We start from the raw sequence: 19,275 nt of genomic DNA on the forward strand, positions 1-19,275 counted from the left end.
ATCCGCCTAAAGATTTAAACGGGACTCAAACTCCCGTTTCATCGCTGGCTTAGACTCGAGATCAATACTCCGGTGGGGGAACTCGAAATTCGTTCGAAAACAATTTTGCTCGAAACACGTTACGCGGAGCTTGTCCATCATTTTGATAACATTGTTCGATTCTCTTTTCTCCATGGAATTGATATGTTGTTGTAATTTACACAATACAGGAAACACAACTATACCGTTGTTACTGAAATACGGTATGTTTCACTGCGCTGTTTCTGGAGGTCTGTAAACTGCTACAGAAACACGTTGAAAAGGAATTTTTCAAATGAAATGTTCCGGGGGAGGAAAAAACATTTAGTTCCACTAGTATTTTTCTAGTAGGCTGCAACACGTCGGCAATAAAATTCCAAAACAGTGGTTGACTTCGTGCGTGTAATAATTGTCAGAGATAAAAATGAAATTAATGAAAACGACAGTGACGGAAATAAAAATGGAAAGTGTCGTCGAAGATAAATTCAGAAATAATAGTAAGAATAATTGAAGTAATAATGCTCTCGTTTTTCGAGGCGCTCCAATTTGCTCGTTTTCAAACTGCATCGAAACAATTTCGTAAAATTGCGAGCTAATCCGTTCCGTGGAAATCGTAACGAAATTTGTTTCCCCCGATGTAAAAATCACGAGACTCGCGTATATTCGAAGCTCTCGTTGATTTATCGCCGCAATCTGCACGCGAACGCTCGTGTTTATTATTATACGAAAGACAGTGTCTTCGCCGTAGCCTTTGCGGCATGCTAATGTTCAGGCGTTCTTAATTCAACCTCGAATCTGGGCGATAAGTAGTTCCGATAGACTAAATATTTAAATCTTTCATTGCGATTACGTTGGCCAGGCTATCGCAATTACAAATCTTCGAACAGAAATTGTTCCTAGCGGATAAAAAGGAATTACCACCCTAGGGCACTGATACCACCCTCCCCTAACGTCCCTGGATAAAATGGATATTTACAACCTTTTTAAAGTGAAATTACGCGCGATAAAGAACGCGGCTGGCCCGCGGGCTAACATTAAAAAATTTAACATCGCGTTGATTACGAAACGCTCGACGAATACTTTTATTTGCACCCGTGGAAGACGATAAAGAGAGAATTCTTTCTCTTAACTTTGATTGGATCCACTGCTTTAGAATTCAGGCATGATTAACTGATTTCAATGTTGATGAAAATATTCAAAGGTGAATAATTTACCTCGTTTCTGTCGTATTGTTTTCGTAACACGGTGGTATAGAAATATTCCTATTTGTTAACGTTTCACTGTCACGGTTTACATGAAAAACAGTGAAAATAAGAATAACAAGAATATACCAGTCACGAGAATTTCTCATGAAATATTTTCCCAAGTAAGGGAATCAAAAATATAACGTACGAGAGGATGACAGAAATTATTTAAAAATTTTGAAGCACACCACTGTAACACAGATTTATTATTCGTCACGTGTCTTGAGCAACAAATAACTCCAGTGGTAATAATTCCATCTCGTTGAGCGTCGTTAGGAACACAGTAAATGAGGAAAACGTAGTTCGAGTAACAATAAGCTACATGCAAGTGGGATTAAACCGTAGAAACGTTTGCGCTCGTTAGTGATATATTTCTTACTACTCCCAGGGACGAGATATATACGCGGTAATTATAACCCAGCTGCTAATGATACGGTTTATATAAATTTCGCTCGACGAAATCGCTTCAGGGCTCCGCGCGTCGCGTAAACTCCGACGAAGAAAATGAAAATTCGTTTGCAGCAGTTCAGGAATCGCGATGCGAACTGCTTTGCTGCGAGTTTTCCTGACTGTCGATAAATGGCCCCTGCGTCAGTCGTTTCCATAAACTTGTACATCAGGTCGCCATTGACACAGATTTGGGAGGAACTTTGAAGTTGCAACGGAACGAACCGTTTCTACTCGATCAGGAAGAGCGACAGCGAAGAAGGCGACTAACAAGGTAAACTCTATGATTTGTATTATTACAAATAAGTTTAAGGTGTTCTTAAAAATTTGTAAGAAATTTAATGCTGGAAATTTAAATAATAGGCCTGGACAAGTTGCGTGACTTACTTATACGCTCAAGAACTTTTGTTTAATATTTAAAAGCATGGCCATTTTTAACATATTACATATTAAGTTTAATCCTTGCATTTTAAAATTATTCTTTGATCGGGATTAAAGTATTGAAATTTTGAATGAAATATTCTTGAATTTTGACTATGCCTGTGCTCATTTGATTGAATATTCTTTTCTCGATTTTAATTAAGTATACAGGGTGTCCATCATGAATGCACTATCAAGTTATTCACTTGAGTTTCAACGACACGAACAAATTCTTCCTGTAATACACGAGAATATTCTCCCTTCACCCTCTGTACAATCCCTCTTCAAACTGCCCTGTCCTCAAGCCAGGAGTGCAAACGCTTCGTCATTGATGGTCCAAGGGGGGCAGTGTACGAAACGGACCCGAGGAAATCTCTTACAGGGGCTCGTAAAGTCCCTGGAACTGTCGTCCAAGTTTCGAAGAAACTGCTATAACCGGCGAAAATACGGGGCCGTTGCCAGCGACGCGGGTCTGGCGACTGATCTTTATCCGATCAGGGAGCGATACAGGCAAGGAATAAAGGTCAAAGTGTGCGGTCAGCGGCGCGAACGATGCTCGAGCAAGCACAACAGGCCGTTTACGGCGCATACTTCACGTTGTTCGCGGTGCTTCTGACGTTGGAGCTCCTCCTTTCGCCGCCTCCACAAGGCAGTCCCGTCCTGAACGGCCCGCCGTTCCCGCTCCTTTCTGGAGACCTCCTCAGCTTCCGGTACGTACATCGTTTCCGGGATTTCCTGCGCCATTTCGGTCCCGGGTGTCTTCCTCTTAATAAAAGGACGAACAAATCACGAGCATCGCGTGCAACCGCGAGCAGACACTCTGAAAATCAAATGGATGTTGTGCTCAGATGCAGGAAACGAGCTACCACGACACCGAGAGGGCTCGATTTTTCGCGGCTCGTCGAGATCCGAGTGGTTATTGTCTGTAGCGATTCCGAAAGAAGGTGAACGAGTTTCTGATCTGGCATTGGGGTCGAGGCAGGAATTATTGGCTGCCAAGGTTATTGCCCCACTACGAGCCATGCTAGTCACGCCTACAGCTCCATACGAGGAAACTGAGACGAAAGAAATTTTATATCTGAGATGAAACACTACGGAGGTATCTTATCTTAAATTTGTTGTCTGAAATTTCTGAACGAAAAATCATTTTAAGTGGCAATAATAAAGGGGATCGTCTTATAATTTACAGGAATCAGCAGGAAAGTAAGATGAAGTGGTGGGGGTAGCAACCTCGGGCGGCCAATTTATCTTGCCTCGACTTCAGGCTATCTCCCACTAATTCAACCTTACAGTGGGATTTTTAGTAACGAAAAGAACCCAGGCAATTTTAGAAGCTAAACATTCGACACTGGATATCGAACAGTTTACAGAACGAAACCAGCGGTTCCGAAAAGATAGCAAGGTCGAATGGCATGACGAGGCATCGGTGTCGTTATCATCTGTTATCGATTTAACAAGATATTATCCTTCTTCGAAGAAACGCGACATCGGCGTGCATACGTTGCGCAGCCAGGAATATCTCGTTTGCACGAACTTATCTTCGAATTGACAGGATGAATGGCCTGAAGGAGTCCCTCCGAGTCTTTCCTCCCTTAAACTTTAAATGTAACGTTTCGGTAACCGAGTTTCTCTCGACATATGACTTACATTTAATCGATAGAGGAACGTCGTTTATTTTCTATAATCGTGCACGTTATATATTCATCCCGAAGGAGATGATGAGCGGTTTCAACTTACCGCGGAGTTCACTGCGCGGGAAACAGGATCGAATAATAACAATTCTAATGAACTCTTGGTTAAACATAAAATGAAGCCGTCTCGTACACGTTTTCTGTTATGCACTGTTTCCGCCAATGTTATTGACGCAGCCGTAGGGTATCGAGGCAATTAGTATCTCCATTTTGGTGTTTTTTTTTTCTGGGGAATATTTATAGAAATGACTGCGTATATTAATACAAGGAAAACAATTAGTCGAACGGAGGTTGTTGCCGCGACAAACAAAAACAAACAACTCGCTAAATTATTCATTAAAATCGAAAGTCTCGACATCGAAATCGTGTCGTCGTTTCATTAAATTGTTGAACGCGTACTCGAAGTTTGGTAAAGTGGACAACGGTAAATTTCACCGTGGTCGATAAAGCTCCATTTATTTTCCAGCGCACTGACATATAATAACGCGAAACGAATCCATGAATAATATAAAAACAAACGCTGGAACACGAAAGTTCGTCTATCGATTTATCCATAAAAATGTCTTTGCAAAGCGACCGAGAGCATTTCGCGACGCGCGGAATGCGAATGGTCTGGGAGGTAAAATGGAAGGACTTCGGGGCATGCTTGCATAATACCATCAATATCTTTTTATCTGGTAGCAACGGCATTGTTACGAGATACTTGGCGAATTTCATTTTCATAACGAAAAAAAAAAAAGAAACTATCGTCGCAACGGCATCCGAGAACTCCTCGACTTTAATGAAAATTTTTCGTTCCAGCTCATCCGCTCGTTTGAAAAATCTCGAATATTAACGAACATTTTTACGGTAAATATTTAACACCCGGGGTTTGGGACTCCAGAATGCCGGGGCGAACAGAACGTTTCGTAACATAAATCATTTTTGAAGGAAAATTAGATTTTAACGAACCATTGGTCGCCACCTCGCGTTTCACTTTCAAATTCCCGGCGGAACTGCTTTATACTCGTAAAAAAAATTAAACCGGTTTGAATAAAACATTCTGTATACGATGAAACCGTGTTACCGGTTTCTAGCGAAAAGGAGAGATCTGTGATCCGTTTCTGCGAGCAGAAAAAATTTATTTTCCCAGAAATATGCAATTTTCGCCAGGCGGTCCACCAATTTTTCAAATAAAAATCAGCTTTGGGGAATATTTGATATTAAAATTGTGTGCTTCGCGGCGTATATGTTCAGGTATTTAAATTTGAACCACCCACGTTTCATAGTTTGAGCGTCAATAACTCCCAAAGATTAGCCTGTTTTAGTTAAAGTATTGAAGCACTTAAATAAGAAATGCTCCTTAAAAGTGCATCGCTAAAAATAATTGAAGGATCAACCGTTACTTTGAGAGCCATTTAAACGGTAAGGACGTAAGAACCACTAAAATATACAAGTACTACTTCCCACCGAGTAGATTCGGATATTTTTAACATCTTCGAAAAGGGGACATATCGATTCCAGGCTCGACTCGTCCTCGCGCAAGAAACAGCCTAGCTATTACTGCGAAGAAGCAACTTTAATACTTATCTACTAAAAATGTAAAAGGAACAACAAACCAGTGACTAAGTAATCATAATTACCAATTACAAATTGTTTACATTTAGGTAAGGTTATCAAGTTGTTTATATATAAAAATCACATTCTAAATACATATTTAACAATCTGTTTGACAGTTCCTTTTTGAATCTCAAACGATTCCGAACTAGAGAATCGATACACAAGACTGTGTCAAATTTGTCTCCACTTCACTGGCAAATTGCTCATCGAACTTCGGCGCTTAATGTTAATTAACATGATAACGTTAAGTCTAATACTTACGGTGCAAGGGACGTTTGGCGTGTCACGACGCCGACCATCCAGCGGCAACTCGCGAAAATACTTGGGTAAACCGATTACATCCGTACAAAAGCTGCTCACCTGACGATGAGAGCACGCGACTGCCAACCGCCCGGGAATCCCCCGTCCGAGTCAGCCACCTTGTTCTGCCTACCGACGTCGATTGCCCCAGCATGCCAGCACATCCCCCTCGACGTACGTCGGCTAGTGTATGCGTCACGATTTACGCCGTTGCCGTCTACCGCCATACTACACGCTACACACCGCGACTCGACCTTCGAACTCCCGCTGGCTCGTGACCAGGGATGTCGGGGTGCACGAAAGTACCCCTAACTTCGCGAAAAATTACGAGGGCTGCGGACGGTGGTTTCGAAACAGGGTAACTGCGATTTAAACGCCCACAAACTCGCTCGCAATGTTTATGCCGTGTAACGGATGCTCGTTTATCAAATTCGACCGATTTCGGGTAATCTGCGTTAGGGATACTTGGAACTGATCCTCTTCATCGCTGTATTTCTTCAGGTCCTCGGTGATTGAGATCAGGAATGTATCAAGGCAGCTTAGTGAAATTAGTGTTGCAAACCGTTTGCGCTCTTTGTTTTACCTACTCCACTATCTTTGTTTTACCTAGATCCACGGTCGCATGCAACTACATAGTTTCGAAGTGGTTTGAAACTGATCGGTTGCGCCGTGTGCGATCGGCCTTACATGACTCCTGCATTGTTTTAATACTGTTTGCAGTATCTCTTACTTCTCATCTATAGGGCCCCGCTGGCCCCCCTCTAGCTCGGGTACCTCGGGGTTGCTAAGTCCGTACTGTAGCTTCAAAAAACACCGCTACAGCCCCTGAGGGCTGATCATCCTTCATCGCTATTTATGCTTCTTCAAGTCTTTAGTGATTAGGATTGCATCGGTCAACGCGTCTCTGTTGGAGTCTTCTTGGTGGTGTTTTAGTAATACTTGCAATACCATCACCAATAGCCAATTAAATATTCATAAGAAGACCATTGGTCACCTATGACTCGGTGAAATTGTCACTCAAACTTCGAGAATTGAAACGCATCGAACACTTGAAGAAGCCTTGTTGTCTTCGTCACTTTTTTCTCACTCTTCGATGATCCACGCTGTAACAGTAAACGGAGAAAATATAAACAAACAGGATTTCGTGCTCGAGTTATGGATTGGACACGAAATTATCGTGCGATGTATTCTTAGCATCGATACGTGCAATCCTAGGACTTGTTTGATCCGCACGGTGTGTACACGTTGTTGAGAAGTTGATGTGAATTTCAACAAGCGTTGCGTGCCATCGCGTGCCACTGACCTTTTGCACCTGGCCATCGAAGGCTGTTCATTAACAAATAAGGAAAAATGGATAACCTACACTCGCATGCAACATGCAATGTTGTTTGTCAGAGAATATCCCGTGCGGTGCTTTCCTTCGCCACTACTCAGTATTTTAATTTTGTACCTTCGACGTATAAATATCCCACAGCCTTTGAATTTCCTTACTTTTACACAGTATTCGCCATGCTTTTGGCACATCACATTTATATACGGTTTCATTAAAATGTTTGGAATTTACTTTCAATTTTAATTTTCCAAACTCTCTACGTCCGCGAATTAAATATTAAAAGGTGAATAAAATAACGACTCGGGATACTCGAGTAGTTTACTAATTATGAAATCACGTCAGGGATTGTCAAAACACGCTGTTAAAATACATTATCCAAGTATAATCCAACTAAATATTTAATACCTTGCATGGAGTGGAGCGAAACATCGAATGGGATAGTTCTATGGTAAAAAGTAATATCGCAGGTGCATATAGATGTGGACAAGAAAACAGAGAAAATCCAGTAGTTTCCGTTGCCAGAAGTGTTCCGTGGAAATATTATCCGTGTTTATTATTATGCTGAGCACCCAGCAGGGCATTCGCAAATGTAAAAACTTTTAGCAATACGAGGATCAAAAGGGAAGAGGGCACTTTTCTAGCCATAATCACTTACTCTAAAATGTATTCAAAATCATTCGAAACCTTCTCCGGGTATAAAGCTTAACGAAAGACCAACTTCCATTTAGGAAATTTTAAATGATCTAAAGATCATTTATCATTTTAAAAGTAATTCTCCAAGTACTCTCGCTCTACACTTACTGGATATTTTGCATCCATCTTACATGGCGTGAAGTGGGACCAATAAAACAAAATGGCGTGTCTAAAATTGAAAGAGTCCAGAACTTTATAGATCGCCGGTAATATCGCAGAGGGTAAAACAGTTGCGTGGATCACGAAACTGTTGGTGGAAACGTGGAAACGAACCAGAGATACCACGACTCCAGCACTTCCAGCTGAGCACGATCGATAGGGGTGAAGTGAAAACAGGGACGTCTCCGGTCGACGTGTATCAGTTACCGATGAAAATATTCCACGCAATATTGTTAACCGAAATCGACGCAAAATGTCTCGAATAATACTTCTCTTAGCCATATGTTGCTTCGCCGGTGTTCGATCTGCCAATCTTGAAGCAGTGAACGATGAGGAGTTGATAAATCTCATAAAAACTGAGAAATATGTGGTAGTGCTCTTCAGTAAGTTTCGCTCCATTATTTAAATACGTGTTTTGACTATCTTGACTGCAACCACCCCTCGAACCCTATGCAATGTTATAAAAACATTACATTAAATCAAAAGAAATTCACTTTTTCAAGAAACCATTCCAACATCTTCGTTTATAACTAAAACTCTTGAGATAACCTATTGTGTGGAGATTTGTAATCATTGTTGATGTTCAACCTTATTTTTTGCTTACAATATACTCTAAATCTTCTAAATATGTACATTTAGCATTCGATAGTTTATCAATCATGATGAATATGAAATATTTACAGCTAGTAAAGACTGTGAGGCTTGTGATAACTATGAGAACGAGGTAATCCATCTACGGGAAGACCTGGTGGACTCTTTGTCTGCCTGGGTTGTCAAAGTTGTGGATAGTCAACTGCTCAGACTTTACAGTGCAGATAAGGAACCGGCACTTGTGTTCTTTAGACATGGGATGCCTTTACTTTATAATGGTATGGAGTCAAAGTTATTTTTATCTAAATGATTCTTCTTTCTTCTAATTTGATTCTTTTTACAGGGCCATTAAATGATGAAGAGATCCTGATGATGTTTACTGAAAACAAAGAGCCTACAGTAAAAGAACTAACAGATGATACATTTGAACACTTAACTCAGGCAAGTAGTGGAGCTACAACTGGAGATTGGTTTGTTATGTTGTAAGTTTCTTTTCTACTTTAACTTCGGTGTATTCAATTTTACCAATATTTCTTATATGCTTTGGTTAAAATAGTTACAGTACAGATTGTGTGGAGTGTGTCAGAATGATTGCAAGATGGGAGGCTGTAGGTGCAAAGCTTAAGCAAAAGGTAAATGTAGCTCGTATCAATAAATATACAACTGGAGCATCCACAGCTAGGAGATTTAATGTTTATGAAACTCCTGAATTCATATTGTAAGTATGCATCATTTAATCAGCACATACCCTTAGGTAAATAGGTTATATCAGAATTATAAATACAGAGTTAAATTCTTTAATATGATTTATTTTGTACTTGTAGCTTCAGACATGGTAAAATGTATCGTTATCAGATACCAAAATATGATATTAACGCGTTTGTGTCGTTTGCGAAAGATTGGTACAAAAATGCGCGTGCTGAAACTGTCCCTGTGCCACAAAGCCCATTGTAAGTATGAACACATTTTAAATAGGATATTATAGCATTGTATTATACATGCTTAATTATGTTTTCAGCGATGATTTGGTGCAAATGATTGCAAACTTCCTTCGTGAAAATCCATGGGTTTTGAAGCTTGGCAGTATGACCATTGGTGTGTTTATTATAATTTCGGTAGTTTCTAGATTCAGGCGCAAAACTCAGACACCTCAGAAAAATGATTAACCGTTTTATGCACCAAAGAGATGTGTTATGGGTACTGTGCCAAACCATTCATATTTGCAATGTTGTATAAAAGCACAAAAATTAAATGAATAAATTTTTTTAACAAATTTACATCGCAATTTTTTGTTTAAATAACAATATATTTTCATAACTTTCTAATCACGTTCAGTACCCATAATATACATGCTGAGAAAAAATGGATTTGTGTACATTACATTCTCAGACATTATATTTTTTATTCCATATAAAATAATATGTATAATAGCTACAAGACTAATTTTTTAACAAAAATGTTTTTTGTTTTACAATAAATAGTCTTCAATAAAGATTATTGCTGTTACACAAAGAATGCCAAAATATTTACCAGATATAGCATTTTCCTCTAAAGAGAAGTGGCTTTAAGGTTATGTAAGTGCTTCACATTTACATCTATATATTGGAAAACTAAATACAAACTGAAAAACAATACGTTTGTTTGAATGTCAATGCATCCACGTTTGTTAACTACCATATACACCCCTTTTATTTTTTTCATTGATAAGCCAGTAGAAAAATAAAGTAAAAATATAAAATATGAAATGCGTCAGGCTCTATGTGTTGTTCTTTAATATAGTGATTTGAAGACTAAGCTTTTAGTTTCATTACACTTCCATTGTCCATAGTTTGCAGTAATGCTGCGAGATCCATTCACAAGACACTCTGTGCAACATATATTACAGAAATTAGCTTTGTGCATTAGAAGTTTAAAATTACATTTATTCCCTGTATGATATTTTTGGTCTTATCAACAGAATATATTGCACTTATTTTAAACATTATCAACTGATATATTTATCCTAAAAACAGTAGATGGGTCAGACAATGCCATTCTGATACTGTTTTCAAACTTTTCTTGTATAGATGAGAACTCCATCATGTTACTTGGTTTGGAATCAATCCAAAACCTATCAAATTCATAGAAAAGATAACAATAAAACTGATGAAAGGCACGAATTGATGGCAATGTTTTGGAGGAATTATAAATATGAGTCTTGGCAGCTCCATCTTTCAACAACCGTAGAGCCATACTGGTTAAATTTATACCAACTATAGCAAATGCATATCCATAACGTGGATGAGTGGAGTGTGATAATACATGTGTTGCTGCACTGGGATATTCTTGAGAAAAATAAACCAAATTCTCTAATCCTAGAATTCCCATTCCACGAAAGTCTGTTTTTGGGTCATCCCCCTGAAAGCCAATTTCTTGCCACTGCTTTGTAACTCTAGCATCTAATGGCTCATAAGGCATTAAAGAATTCCACAGCTGTAACAATAATAATTCATGGCCTGGATTCTCAGCATCATAAGGCGTTTTTCTAAGCTCTTCACATTCTGTGCATAGTTGTCTATAGCCCCAAATTAACTCTACACACTTCCCAAACAATTTAGCAAAGTCAGGATGCGCAGTGGGATTTATTTTCTTAGTCACTAACACTGTCCTAATAGCTTCTTCTAATATTTTACGCTCTGTTTTAGTTGTAATTCCATGCTGATCTGCAAGCTCATTCAAATGAGCCACAAGAGTTTTGATATTTGCATTTCTGGACAACTTAAGAGACTCCTCTATAGCTAGAGTTCTTGGTGCTCCGGATGGTTCTCCGTAACATATTCTTTGTAACTCACACATTTGAGTTGTTTGACGTAACAACCATTTTATAATAGGTCTGAAATACCAGCACACTAGTGACCAAAGATACGAGAGCATGCTTCCTATTAATTAAACACCTTGGTACAAGGAAACTTGTATGAAACCCTCAGTTAACTCCAAGATATGATTAACCTCTTCCCGTCATTGTACTGTCATTCACTCGTCTGAAGATATTAGATTTTCGAACAGCGTAACTTAATACTTTACCGCGTTTTTTGACAAATAAAACGGTTTCTTTTTGATTACCGTTAAGGTCAGAGGCCAATGCACATAACCTGTCCCATTGTAATTGACGTACATGATTAAAATGCTGACTCTGTTGAATGAAAAGTAACTTCGCCCGCGATGCTTTTTCGTGGGCGACGAAACACTCGGTTTCCACGTTACGCTACGGGGAAATCATCGATTTCCTCAAACATTCGCTCACAGCGAACAGAGATCAATAATAACTAGCTAAACTAACGCGATACTGACGGTAGAAGAGGTCACTCACTGCCGTTATCCTGTACCAAAATGCCCCATATAGAACACATACCTGTTTTGAACCGAATTCATTAATTTTCTTTTCGACCCGCACATTAAAGGTATCTGTGGTTCTAACATCGACAAACGTGTGAAAATTGTCCAATACTTCAGCCGTTACTTTAAAGCAAATATTAGCTAATTACCGTTTCACCTTGAGTGGCTACCCTAGCCACTGTGAAATGTTTACACGCGCAAATTGAATTATTTGTTGAACGTTAACATAGCGTAACATACACGCGGAACAATTAGACATTTAGGAGACCTTGTTTATCTCGACAAAATAAATTGAAGAAGTGGAATAATCGTTTACCATACAAGGCCTCGTTTACGGGAAAATCGATTTTGAAATGCATAGGGCACGCGCTGTTGATATAAAAGGATTCTCAAGGTCTACAGCCAATAGTTTATTTTCAAAATAGACTCTCTAACAAATAATGACTAGTACAACAAATGTCTATTTTACGTGTATGTACTTAAGAGAGTAAGGAAAATTTCATGATGGCGGGGAAAAATTAGGTACCCCGTGCAGCCACTATGCGAATAAAACAACAAAACATCATCTTCGCGTTTCATACTACGAAACATGTGAAACGAGGCAACTTCAGTCAGACCCGTAAATGGCAAAAATCCTTAGCCCCTTTTTGCCCTCATTTAAAAATAGCCGGCTTAAACGCGTGCAATAGAAGTCGACGGAAGAGGAAGTACTTGATAAATGGAGAACGAACAAGCGACTGTGTCGGAATCCTCGACGATATGTTCGATCAATAGCGAAAGCTTCCACAATATCGACGATCGGTGTAAAGAACTATCGGATGACGAGCACTGCGAGAAGGATAACACGAATTCGGACTTAGTGTTGGATCTTCGTGACGTAAATCCGTATTGCGAACCAGTCTCTGAGAACGAGTCGTTGGAGAAGCTTTCAGCTGTAATCGAACAGCCGGAGGAATCGTCAGTGATTTTAGAAGATGCTCGATCGTCGCGGGATGATCGCGAGGACAGAGAGTTAGTACAACAGATGCCTATTTTTTCCCCAATTAAATATGAATTATAATACGAATTTACGCCTGCAGAGGTGTAAGCTTGCAACCCGTATCTGCATCAGGTTGTCTGTTGCTAGGGGCGTTTCGATGAAAAGCAATTTTAACCTTATTACGAACCAAACTTTGTATATTAATTATTTTTAAAATCTTATGATTGTTCCGCTTTTAAAAATTTAGTATCATTCTCCGGGATCGCATAGAGTCGCTTCGTGAATTAATGAGGAATCTAAAGGACGAGCTGAAGAGAGAGGTGGAGCTATGGCGAAAGGAAAGAGAAGAGTTGCAACTCTTACGCGAAAAAGATAATGCGATGGCTCTGGAGGAAGCAACTGCAGCTGCACGAGCAGCTGCGGCAGCTTACGCCGTGGAATCACCGCTATCTAACAATTTTGGTAATTTGGGTGTCCTACTTTAATACCTTATCACGGCCGTTATCTTCAATAATGTTGGCTGTTGCTTGTAAGAATAAATTACTCTATTTCGAGGGGTACATCTTGTGTTTTACCCGACCCTGTTTCACGTAAAGTTTTAAAGATATAGACATCTCGATAAACTTATGTTAGGTATGAATTTTGTTTTCTTTTTAGGGGTGGTTCAACTCAAGCTTAAGGGCTGAAACTGCCTTCCAGAATTTCATCCCTTAGTGCTTTCTTCAAAAACTATTTAATATACACAACAGTTTTTTAAGGGGGTATTCTGAATTAGGAGGTCTAAAAAAGCGGTTTATCGTGAATTTTTTTAGGATAGAAAAAAATAATGAATTTTATCGAACTTTTTATCCTATTTTCATACATACTTGAGTAGTATTGAGTAGTAGACGCACATTTATAGAACACCTCACAATTAATACCTCCTATCGGCGGGAAAGATGCAGGTCGTAATTTTGATTTGACACAAAAGAACCAAAAGAAATTTTCATTTTCATACATTTTTCTTCTATGTGAACTAAGAAAACTCATACAAAAAAAATGTTAAACAACTTTTTTACAAAGTTAAAGTGATTCTTTTTACCCAAAGAACTCGTTCTTTTTTTCAAACTTGCAGTAATTTCACAATTCACCATTTTTGCGGGTTTTTCTTAGTTCACATAGACGAAAAATGTATGAAAATGAAAATTTCTTTTGGTTTTTTTGTGTCAAACCAAAATTACGACCTGCATATTTCCCGCCGATAGGAGGTTTTAATTGTGAGGCGCTCTACAAATGTGCGTCGCAGTCGACTCAATTTGAATATTTCTTGTTTAAAAAATTCGTACAGACTACTCAAATATGTATGAAAATAGGATAAAAAGTTCGATAGAATTATTTATTTTTTCCATCCTAAAAAAATTCACGAAAACCCGCTTTTGTTAGACCTCCTAATTCAGAATATCCCCTTAAGAAAATTCTGTGTAGCTTTTACTGGAAAATAACATGATTTATAGATCAGCAAAAAGAAAACTGATAAGATTATTAATAAAAAATCACAACTTTTATATTATTTTGTTTACCGATGTTTATTGAGGAGCACTAAGATTGCTAAAAACACATTTAATTCGATTTGGAACTTTTGAGGATGATTTTTGTGTATCGTAACGATTGCAAAACGGATGAGTCAATCTTACAAAGAATGTTTTAGATCTGACGTCCGAGGACACGATCAGGGAACTAACGATACTCGAGTATGAGAAAAGGCTGGCCAAGTATCAAGACCAGTATTCGTTTAGTCAAGCGGAGAAACGATATAACACTCGTTGGAAAATGATCGCGAGCGCCTACAAGCAGAAATTGATCGAAGTTGAACGACTCTGTAACGAAGAGCTGGAAAAGGTTCAGCAAAATGCGAGCCACCTTCAACCGCTCAAGGAAATGGCATCGCAATGGTACACCGACGAAAAAAACCACGGCGACACGATTCGACGATCCGAATTTGGCGCCAGTGTGGACAAAAGCGCCATTTTGAACGAGGAAAGCGCGCGTGGGAACAAGTTTCAAAGCATCGACGCGGAAGTTAACATGGCGCCCGAGATATTCGTTGCCAGATTTAAATCGGAGAATTTGGCAAAAAACGATAGATACTACCCACAATTTTAACTCTTACTTTCTACATATATATTTGTACATTAAACATTTATTACGCCCTTAGTGCGAACTCATTCGAGCAAGATTAAAATTTTTTATAACTCTTCATTCGTTTTGAACAATTCGTCGACTAGTTCTACTAATTCACCGAACACTAGTACTATATAGTACTTACCTTTTTAATGTCTTATTCAAGGAGATGAGAAGTCCTAGCGAAAATATCTTCACAGCACAATTTAACATACCGTTTCGCAAGCACTACCAACGAAGGCTGAGACTGTTCAAGTAGTTTAACACATACTTTGAATATTTCTTTGTACTTTGAAGTGAATATACAGTAAACTTTGAAGTCAGAAGACAATCAGCTTCTTATGATGTGTACGAGGGAGAAAATTAAACCCAAAAACCGTTTTTAATACTACGTGAAACTGTGCAGTGCGATTTGAATACGTGATGACACGATTGAAGCGAGAGGCGAGACTGAAAGAGCAGGACGCAGACGTAGAGGAGCGCCACGGTAGTGGAGGAGCGTCTTGTAGGAACTATAGTTCCTATAGCTCGTGCTACGCGGCGCGTTCTTTTCGCATAAATTTAAAACGCTATATTCGTGTTAGATGTGTTGTTGTTAAAACAAAAGTAATTAATTCAAAAGACATCCTATCGGCTAACATCGTTTATTAACATTGCAAATTTAAATTATATTCGAAGCCTAGGGTTTTGCCCATTACTGGTAAATATATAAATAAATTGTAAATTCCATGAAGACTGTATAAGGAGATCCAACTCCCTAAGAAAGTTACTAGAAAACTGTTATCAAAATCCCGAACTTGAAGTTATGAATATTTCGTCCACTCGCGGCGCAAATACGCACAGACTACGATATATACAGGGTGTCCCAAAAATGTTGTAACATCTTAAAAGGGGTGGTTCAGGGGGTGATTTGAAACAACTTTTTCCTTAGCGAAATGTTGTCCGAGGCTTCGTTAAGGAGATATTAACAGAAAACACTGACCAATCAGAGCGCGAGTATGCCAATGGAGCGCTCGCGGTAGCGTATGAGCGCGGTCGCCTATCGCGTAGCCTACGCTCAACCGGCATACTCGCGTACTGATTGGTCGGGATTTTCGCTTAATATCTCCTTAACGAAACCTCGGACAATATTTTCGCTAAGGAAAAAGTTGTTTGAAATCACCTCCTAAACCAACCCTTTCAAGGTGTTACAACATTTTTGGGAAGCTCTGTATATGTCATATGTGTATGATAATCATTGAGCTCTATCCTAATAGGGATAGCTCAATGCTCCTTATACAGTCTTCATGTTTATATCCTACAGTCTCACCTATCGTAGCGCTCTTTGTCGCATCGCTGCGCAGTTACGTTGGCAGGACCGTTACAGTGTCGAGTTCTTTGGGAAGTTCTAGTTAATTCTAGAGTTCTGATTACACATTCAAATCATTTACGCGTACGCGCCGTCTGTTCTTACGTTTCTTGCTCGATGTATACGTGACGTGGTGACTGGTGGTGACCAGTGGTTGGAGATATAGCCGAATGGTTATTGCCGGTTTTGTTGTGTAGTGTAACGAAGCTGGAAACTGTTTTGTTTAGTTGATTAACGTAATTTTCGTAGCAAACGATTGCAACCATGATGCAGCATGTATTTGACGATGTACGGCGGATGAATAGACGACAGGTAAAGATATTCTTCGATATCGGTATTCAAAAGTTCTCGTGTGCAAGTACATATGGTCGATTGACTATGATCTAAAAGCTGTTTTTGACTTTACTTTTTCAGGTTCTCTATCAGGTGCTGAGTTTTGGCATGATCGTTTCGTCTGCTTTAATGATTTGGAAAGGATTGATGGTCGTAACAGGCAGTGAAAGCCCAATCGTGGTGGTGCTCAGGTAATTGAACACGTATCCTAACAATCTTTGACGCGTCTTTCACGCGAATTAATTTCTCTTTTGAAACCTGAGGTTATCGATTTTTATTAAATATCGGGTATTACGTTATACTTTTGTGTACCGTTTTATGAATTCGCGTAAATAGAATGTAAATTCTATTAAATATTATATGACATACATAAAATGTCAAGAAAAACGAGGTTGACAACAAAAATCCATGCTTATAGACTCATTAATCTAAGTAGCTAGTGCAAAGTTATCGTGAATTTAGAATTTAATTTTGGAATTACTTATGCATGATCGTGTGCGTACTTTATTTATACTTTCATAAACAGTTCATAAGGTAGATCTGCTCAATTTTACCAATCCTATATTTCATTGGCTTTTTCCATGCAAGTTTTACTGTTAGTGCAATATTCATATGAATTTATGCCTCAATGTTATAGTGGCAGTATGGAGCCAGCATTTCACAGGGGGGATTTGTTATTTTTAACCAATTTCCAAGATGAGCCAGTCAGAGTAGGAGAAATTGTTGTCTTTAAAGTTGATGGTAGGGATATTCCAATTGTGCACAGAGTACTCAGGCTACATGAAAAGTAAGTATTATATAGAAGTATTATATAGATGTAGATTATATAGGCGTATGCTAAGTTATTCTACAAAAACTAATCCATTCTAGGCATGGTCAAAATCATACTGTTAAGTTTCTAACAAAAGGTGATAATAATTCTGTTGATGATAGAGGTTTATATGCCCCGGGTCAGTTATGGTTAACTCCTAAAGATGTTGTTGGTAGAGCGAGGGCTTTCTTACCATATGTAGGGATGGTTACTATATTAATGAATGAGTATCCCAAATTAAAGTATGTGGTCCTGCTATCGTTGGCACTGTATGTGTTGGTACACAGAGACTAAGAATATTTCATATAAAAAAGTTATATGAAATAGAATACTGTTGAACATCTATAAAAAATACACATGTGGAGCTATGTACAATGTGATTTTATGTCTTGTTCATTTCATACCACTTGAAAAACCTTTTGTATACAAGGGGTCAATGATGTAACAGTTCTGCGAAAATGTTTATATTTACAATAGTAATAAGAAAATATTAAGGTGTGTATGTATAGCTCCAGTACTTTTGTATTGTATTGAGAGATGGTGTCCTGCCATTACTGGCAAAATTGAATGTATGAACATCTTTATTTCTTTAGGTAATATTGCTGTTGTTTTGCCAAAATTCATTAAATTTTTTAATTAATAGACACTAAAAATTCCAAGTTCACTATGATACTCTTTTAGAGCTAACAAAAAATGCAATTTTTTCATTGTTAAACATTTAATGCATTCCTTTACATGAATTGTTATGAATGTACATAAATGTTTGTTAAAAATATAAGTTACGGAAATATTGATTATTCAGGTAGTTTCTCCATATAAAAACATTATATACTTGCTTAGTGTTTAAATTATATTCTTATAGAAATGTTATCATAAACCACAATTAATAAAATTTCGAAGTAATTTTTATATAAATTTTATAATACATTGTAATAAAATGAAATCGTATTTGAACCTTATTTTTACCATGAGCATTAGTTAATGATTTTTGTCAACACAGCAATGATATGGACAAGATGTAACTGAACTTTAATTAGAGTTTTGATGCATAAATTATTTTTAGTATACATTACCACATAGTCGAAATGTAAGTAAAGCTATTACTACAATTGTTTATTCATCATTCTTTTCCCATCTGCGTATTGTTAAGGATACTATAAGTTTCATTGTTTAGTAAGTTTTCTAAATAATTAAGGAATCCTCAGGCATTTATTACTAGTTTTATTTTTAAAGTATCTTGTGTATTTTAAATGACACATTACCAAGATAGTTGCATAGCAATGGTGATTGAACATTGAATTATATTCAATGGCTCTGACTATTTGACAAAAATCTATAAACACTCTGTATAGAAAGGAAAAAAAATGACACAGGAAATTTGAGAAGATTAACAGTTAAATGTATATACTTATGTAAGTTTTTAATATTTACTGCACATAAGAGTAAGCGGCATCTTCTCTATCTCCTCCATCATGGCAATATCTGTAGATAATATTTTTATTTCACAGACAATGAATGTTCTAAAAGGTTGACAACATCTTAGGTCGCGAGGTACCATAAGTAACGATACTTGTTTGTAGGTAACTCTTCTAAACACCTTTATGTGTTATGTGTTTAGTTCACAGCAATGTAATGTTTGTCTCTGACTATCGGAAATTATAAAATAAATTTATAGCATATGAATTCCACACAACGTATCACCTTTATTCCTAGTAGCTTAAGTATATTTGTGGTTTCGTTTTCTTGTATTGTATTAAAAGGGTTCTTCTTCGTT

The 19,275-nt window shown here is 38.0% G+C and overlaps 5 protein-coding genes across 7 annotated transcripts in view; 3 read left to right on the forward strand and 2 right to left on the reverse strand.

Annotated features, from left to right (window-relative positions):
- The window catches only part of LOC128879602 (uncharacterized), a 28,004-nt gene extending 22,106 nt beyond the window's left edge, over positions 1 to 5,898 (reverse strand). For 2 of the 3 annotated variants that reach the window (XM_054128913.1, XM_054128911.1), the window contains exons 1-2: positions 5,681 to 5,866; positions 2,721 to 2,949 (exon numbers count right to left, since the gene is read on the reverse strand). In XM_054128913.1, the coding sequence (XP_053984888.1) occupies positions 2,721 to 2,873 (153 nt within the window). In that variant the 5' untranslated portion in view covers positions 2,874 to 2,949; positions 5,681 to 5,866. Of the gene's footprint in view, positions 1 to 2,720; positions 2,950 to 5,680 lie in introns of all 3 variants that reach the window. The other variant, XM_054128912.1, reaches the window with a different exon arrangement.
- Positions 5,899 to 8,000: 2,102 nt separating this feature from the next.
- Positions 8,001 to 9,768, forward strand: LOC128879605 (thioredoxin domain-containing protein). Its single transcript, XM_054128916.1, has 6 exons — positions 8,001 to 8,287; positions 8,588 to 8,773; positions 8,839 to 8,977; positions 9,052 to 9,213; positions 9,320 to 9,445; positions 9,514 to 9,768. Exons 1-6 carry the CDS (start codon positions 8,158 to 8,160, stop codon positions 9,659 to 9,661), a joined length of 891 nt encoding a protein of 296 aa, XP_053984891.1. The 5' UTR covers positions 8,001 to 8,157; the 3' UTR covers positions 9,662 to 9,768.
- Positions 9,769 to 10,140: 372 nt separating this feature from the next.
- On the reverse strand, positions 10,141 to 12,130 carry LOC128879603 (ELMO domain-containing protein 2). Its single transcript, XM_054128914.1, has 2 exons — positions 11,887 to 12,130; positions 10,141 to 11,367 (listed from the first exon to the last, which is right to left on the reverse strand). The coding sequence occupies exons 1-2, from the start codon at positions 11,952 to 11,954 to the stop codon at positions 10,470 to 10,472; spliced, it is 966 nt and encodes a 321-aa protein (XP_053984889.1). The 5' UTR covers positions 11,955 to 12,130; the 3' UTR covers positions 10,141 to 10,469.
- Positions 12,131 to 12,369: 239 nt separating this feature from the next.
- Positions 12,370 to 15,139, forward strand: LOC128879604 (uncharacterized). The gene is made up of 3 exons (XM_054128915.1): positions 12,370 to 12,881; positions 13,097 to 13,311; positions 14,537 to 15,139. Exons 1-3 carry the CDS (start codon positions 12,589 to 12,591, stop codon positions 14,989 to 14,991), a joined length of 963 nt encoding a protein of 320 aa, XP_053984890.1. The 5' UTR covers positions 12,370 to 12,588; the 3' UTR covers positions 14,992 to 15,139.
- Positions 15,140 to 16,441: 1,302 nt separating this feature from the next.
- On the forward strand, positions 16,442 to 19,180 carry LOC128879503 (signal peptidase complex catalytic subunit SEC11A). The gene is made up of 4 exons (XM_054128697.1): positions 16,442 to 16,669; positions 16,772 to 16,881; positions 17,328 to 17,477; positions 17,561 to 19,180. Exons 1-4 carry the CDS (start codon positions 16,622 to 16,624, stop codon positions 17,793 to 17,795), a joined length of 543 nt encoding a protein of 180 aa, XP_053984672.1. The 5' UTR covers positions 16,442 to 16,621; the 3' UTR covers positions 17,796 to 19,180.
- Positions 19,181 to 19,275: the final 95 nt, after the last annotated feature.

This window comes from Hylaeus volcanicus, chromosome 7, assembly GCF_026283585.1.
Source record: "Hylaeus volcanicus isolate JK05 chromosome 7, UHH_iyHylVolc1.0_haploid, whole genome shotgun sequence".
NCBI lineage: Eukaryota > Metazoa > Arthropoda > Insecta > Hymenoptera > Colletidae > Hylaeus > Hylaeus volcanicus.

What these genes read in the sequence shown, in the direction of transcription:
- LOC128879604 (XM_054128915.1), top strand. Translation starts at nt 12,589, where the DNA reads ATGGAGAACGAACAAGCGACTGTGTCGGAATCCTCGACGATATGTTCG. An exon ending in GATGATCGCGAGGACAGAGA is followed by an intron (nt 12,882 to 13,096) that starts GTTAGTACAACA and finishes TTAAAAATTTAG; the next exon opens with TATCATTCTCCGGGATCGCA. An exon ending in ACCGCTATCTAACAATTTTG is followed by an intron (nt 13,312 to 14,536) that starts GTAATTTGGGTG and finishes AGAATGTTTTAG; the next exon opens with ATCTGACGTCCGAGGACACG.
- LOC128879503 (XM_054128697.1), top strand. Translation starts at nt 16,622, where the DNA reads ATGATGCAGCATGTATTTGACGATGTACGGCGGATGAATAGACGACAG. An exon ending in CCAATCGTGGTGGTGCTCAG is followed by an intron (nt 16,882 to 17,327) that starts GTAATTGAACAC and finishes TCAATGTTATAG; the next exon opens with TGGCAGTATGGAGCCAGCAT. An exon ending in GTACTCAGGCTACATGAAAA is followed by an intron (nt 17,478 to 17,560) that starts GTAAGTATTATA and finishes AATCCATTCTAG; the next exon opens with GCATGGTCAAAATCATACTG.
- LOC128879605 (XM_054128916.1), top strand. Translation starts at nt 8,158, where the DNA reads ATGTCTCGAATAATACTTCTCTTAGCCATATGTTGCTTCGCCGGTGTT. An exon ending in GATGCCTTTACTTTATAATG is followed by an intron (nt 8,774 to 8,838) that starts GTATGGAGTCAA and finishes TTCTTTTTACAG; the next exon opens with GGCCATTAAATGATGAAGAG. An exon ending in GGAGATTGGTTTGTTATGTT is followed by an intron (nt 8,978 to 9,051) that starts GTAAGTTTCTTT and finishes TGGTTAAAATAG; the next exon opens with TTACAGTACAGATTGTGTGG.
- LOC128879603 (XM_054128914.1), bottom strand. Translation starts at nt 11,954, where the DNA reads ATGTTAGAACCACAGATACCTTTAATGTGCGGGTCGAAAAGAAAATTA. An exon ending in ATGAATTCGGTTCAAAACAG is followed by an intron (nt 11,368 to 11,886) that starts GTATGTGTTCTA and finishes CTGGTATTTCAG; the next exon opens with ACCTATTATAAAATGGTTGT.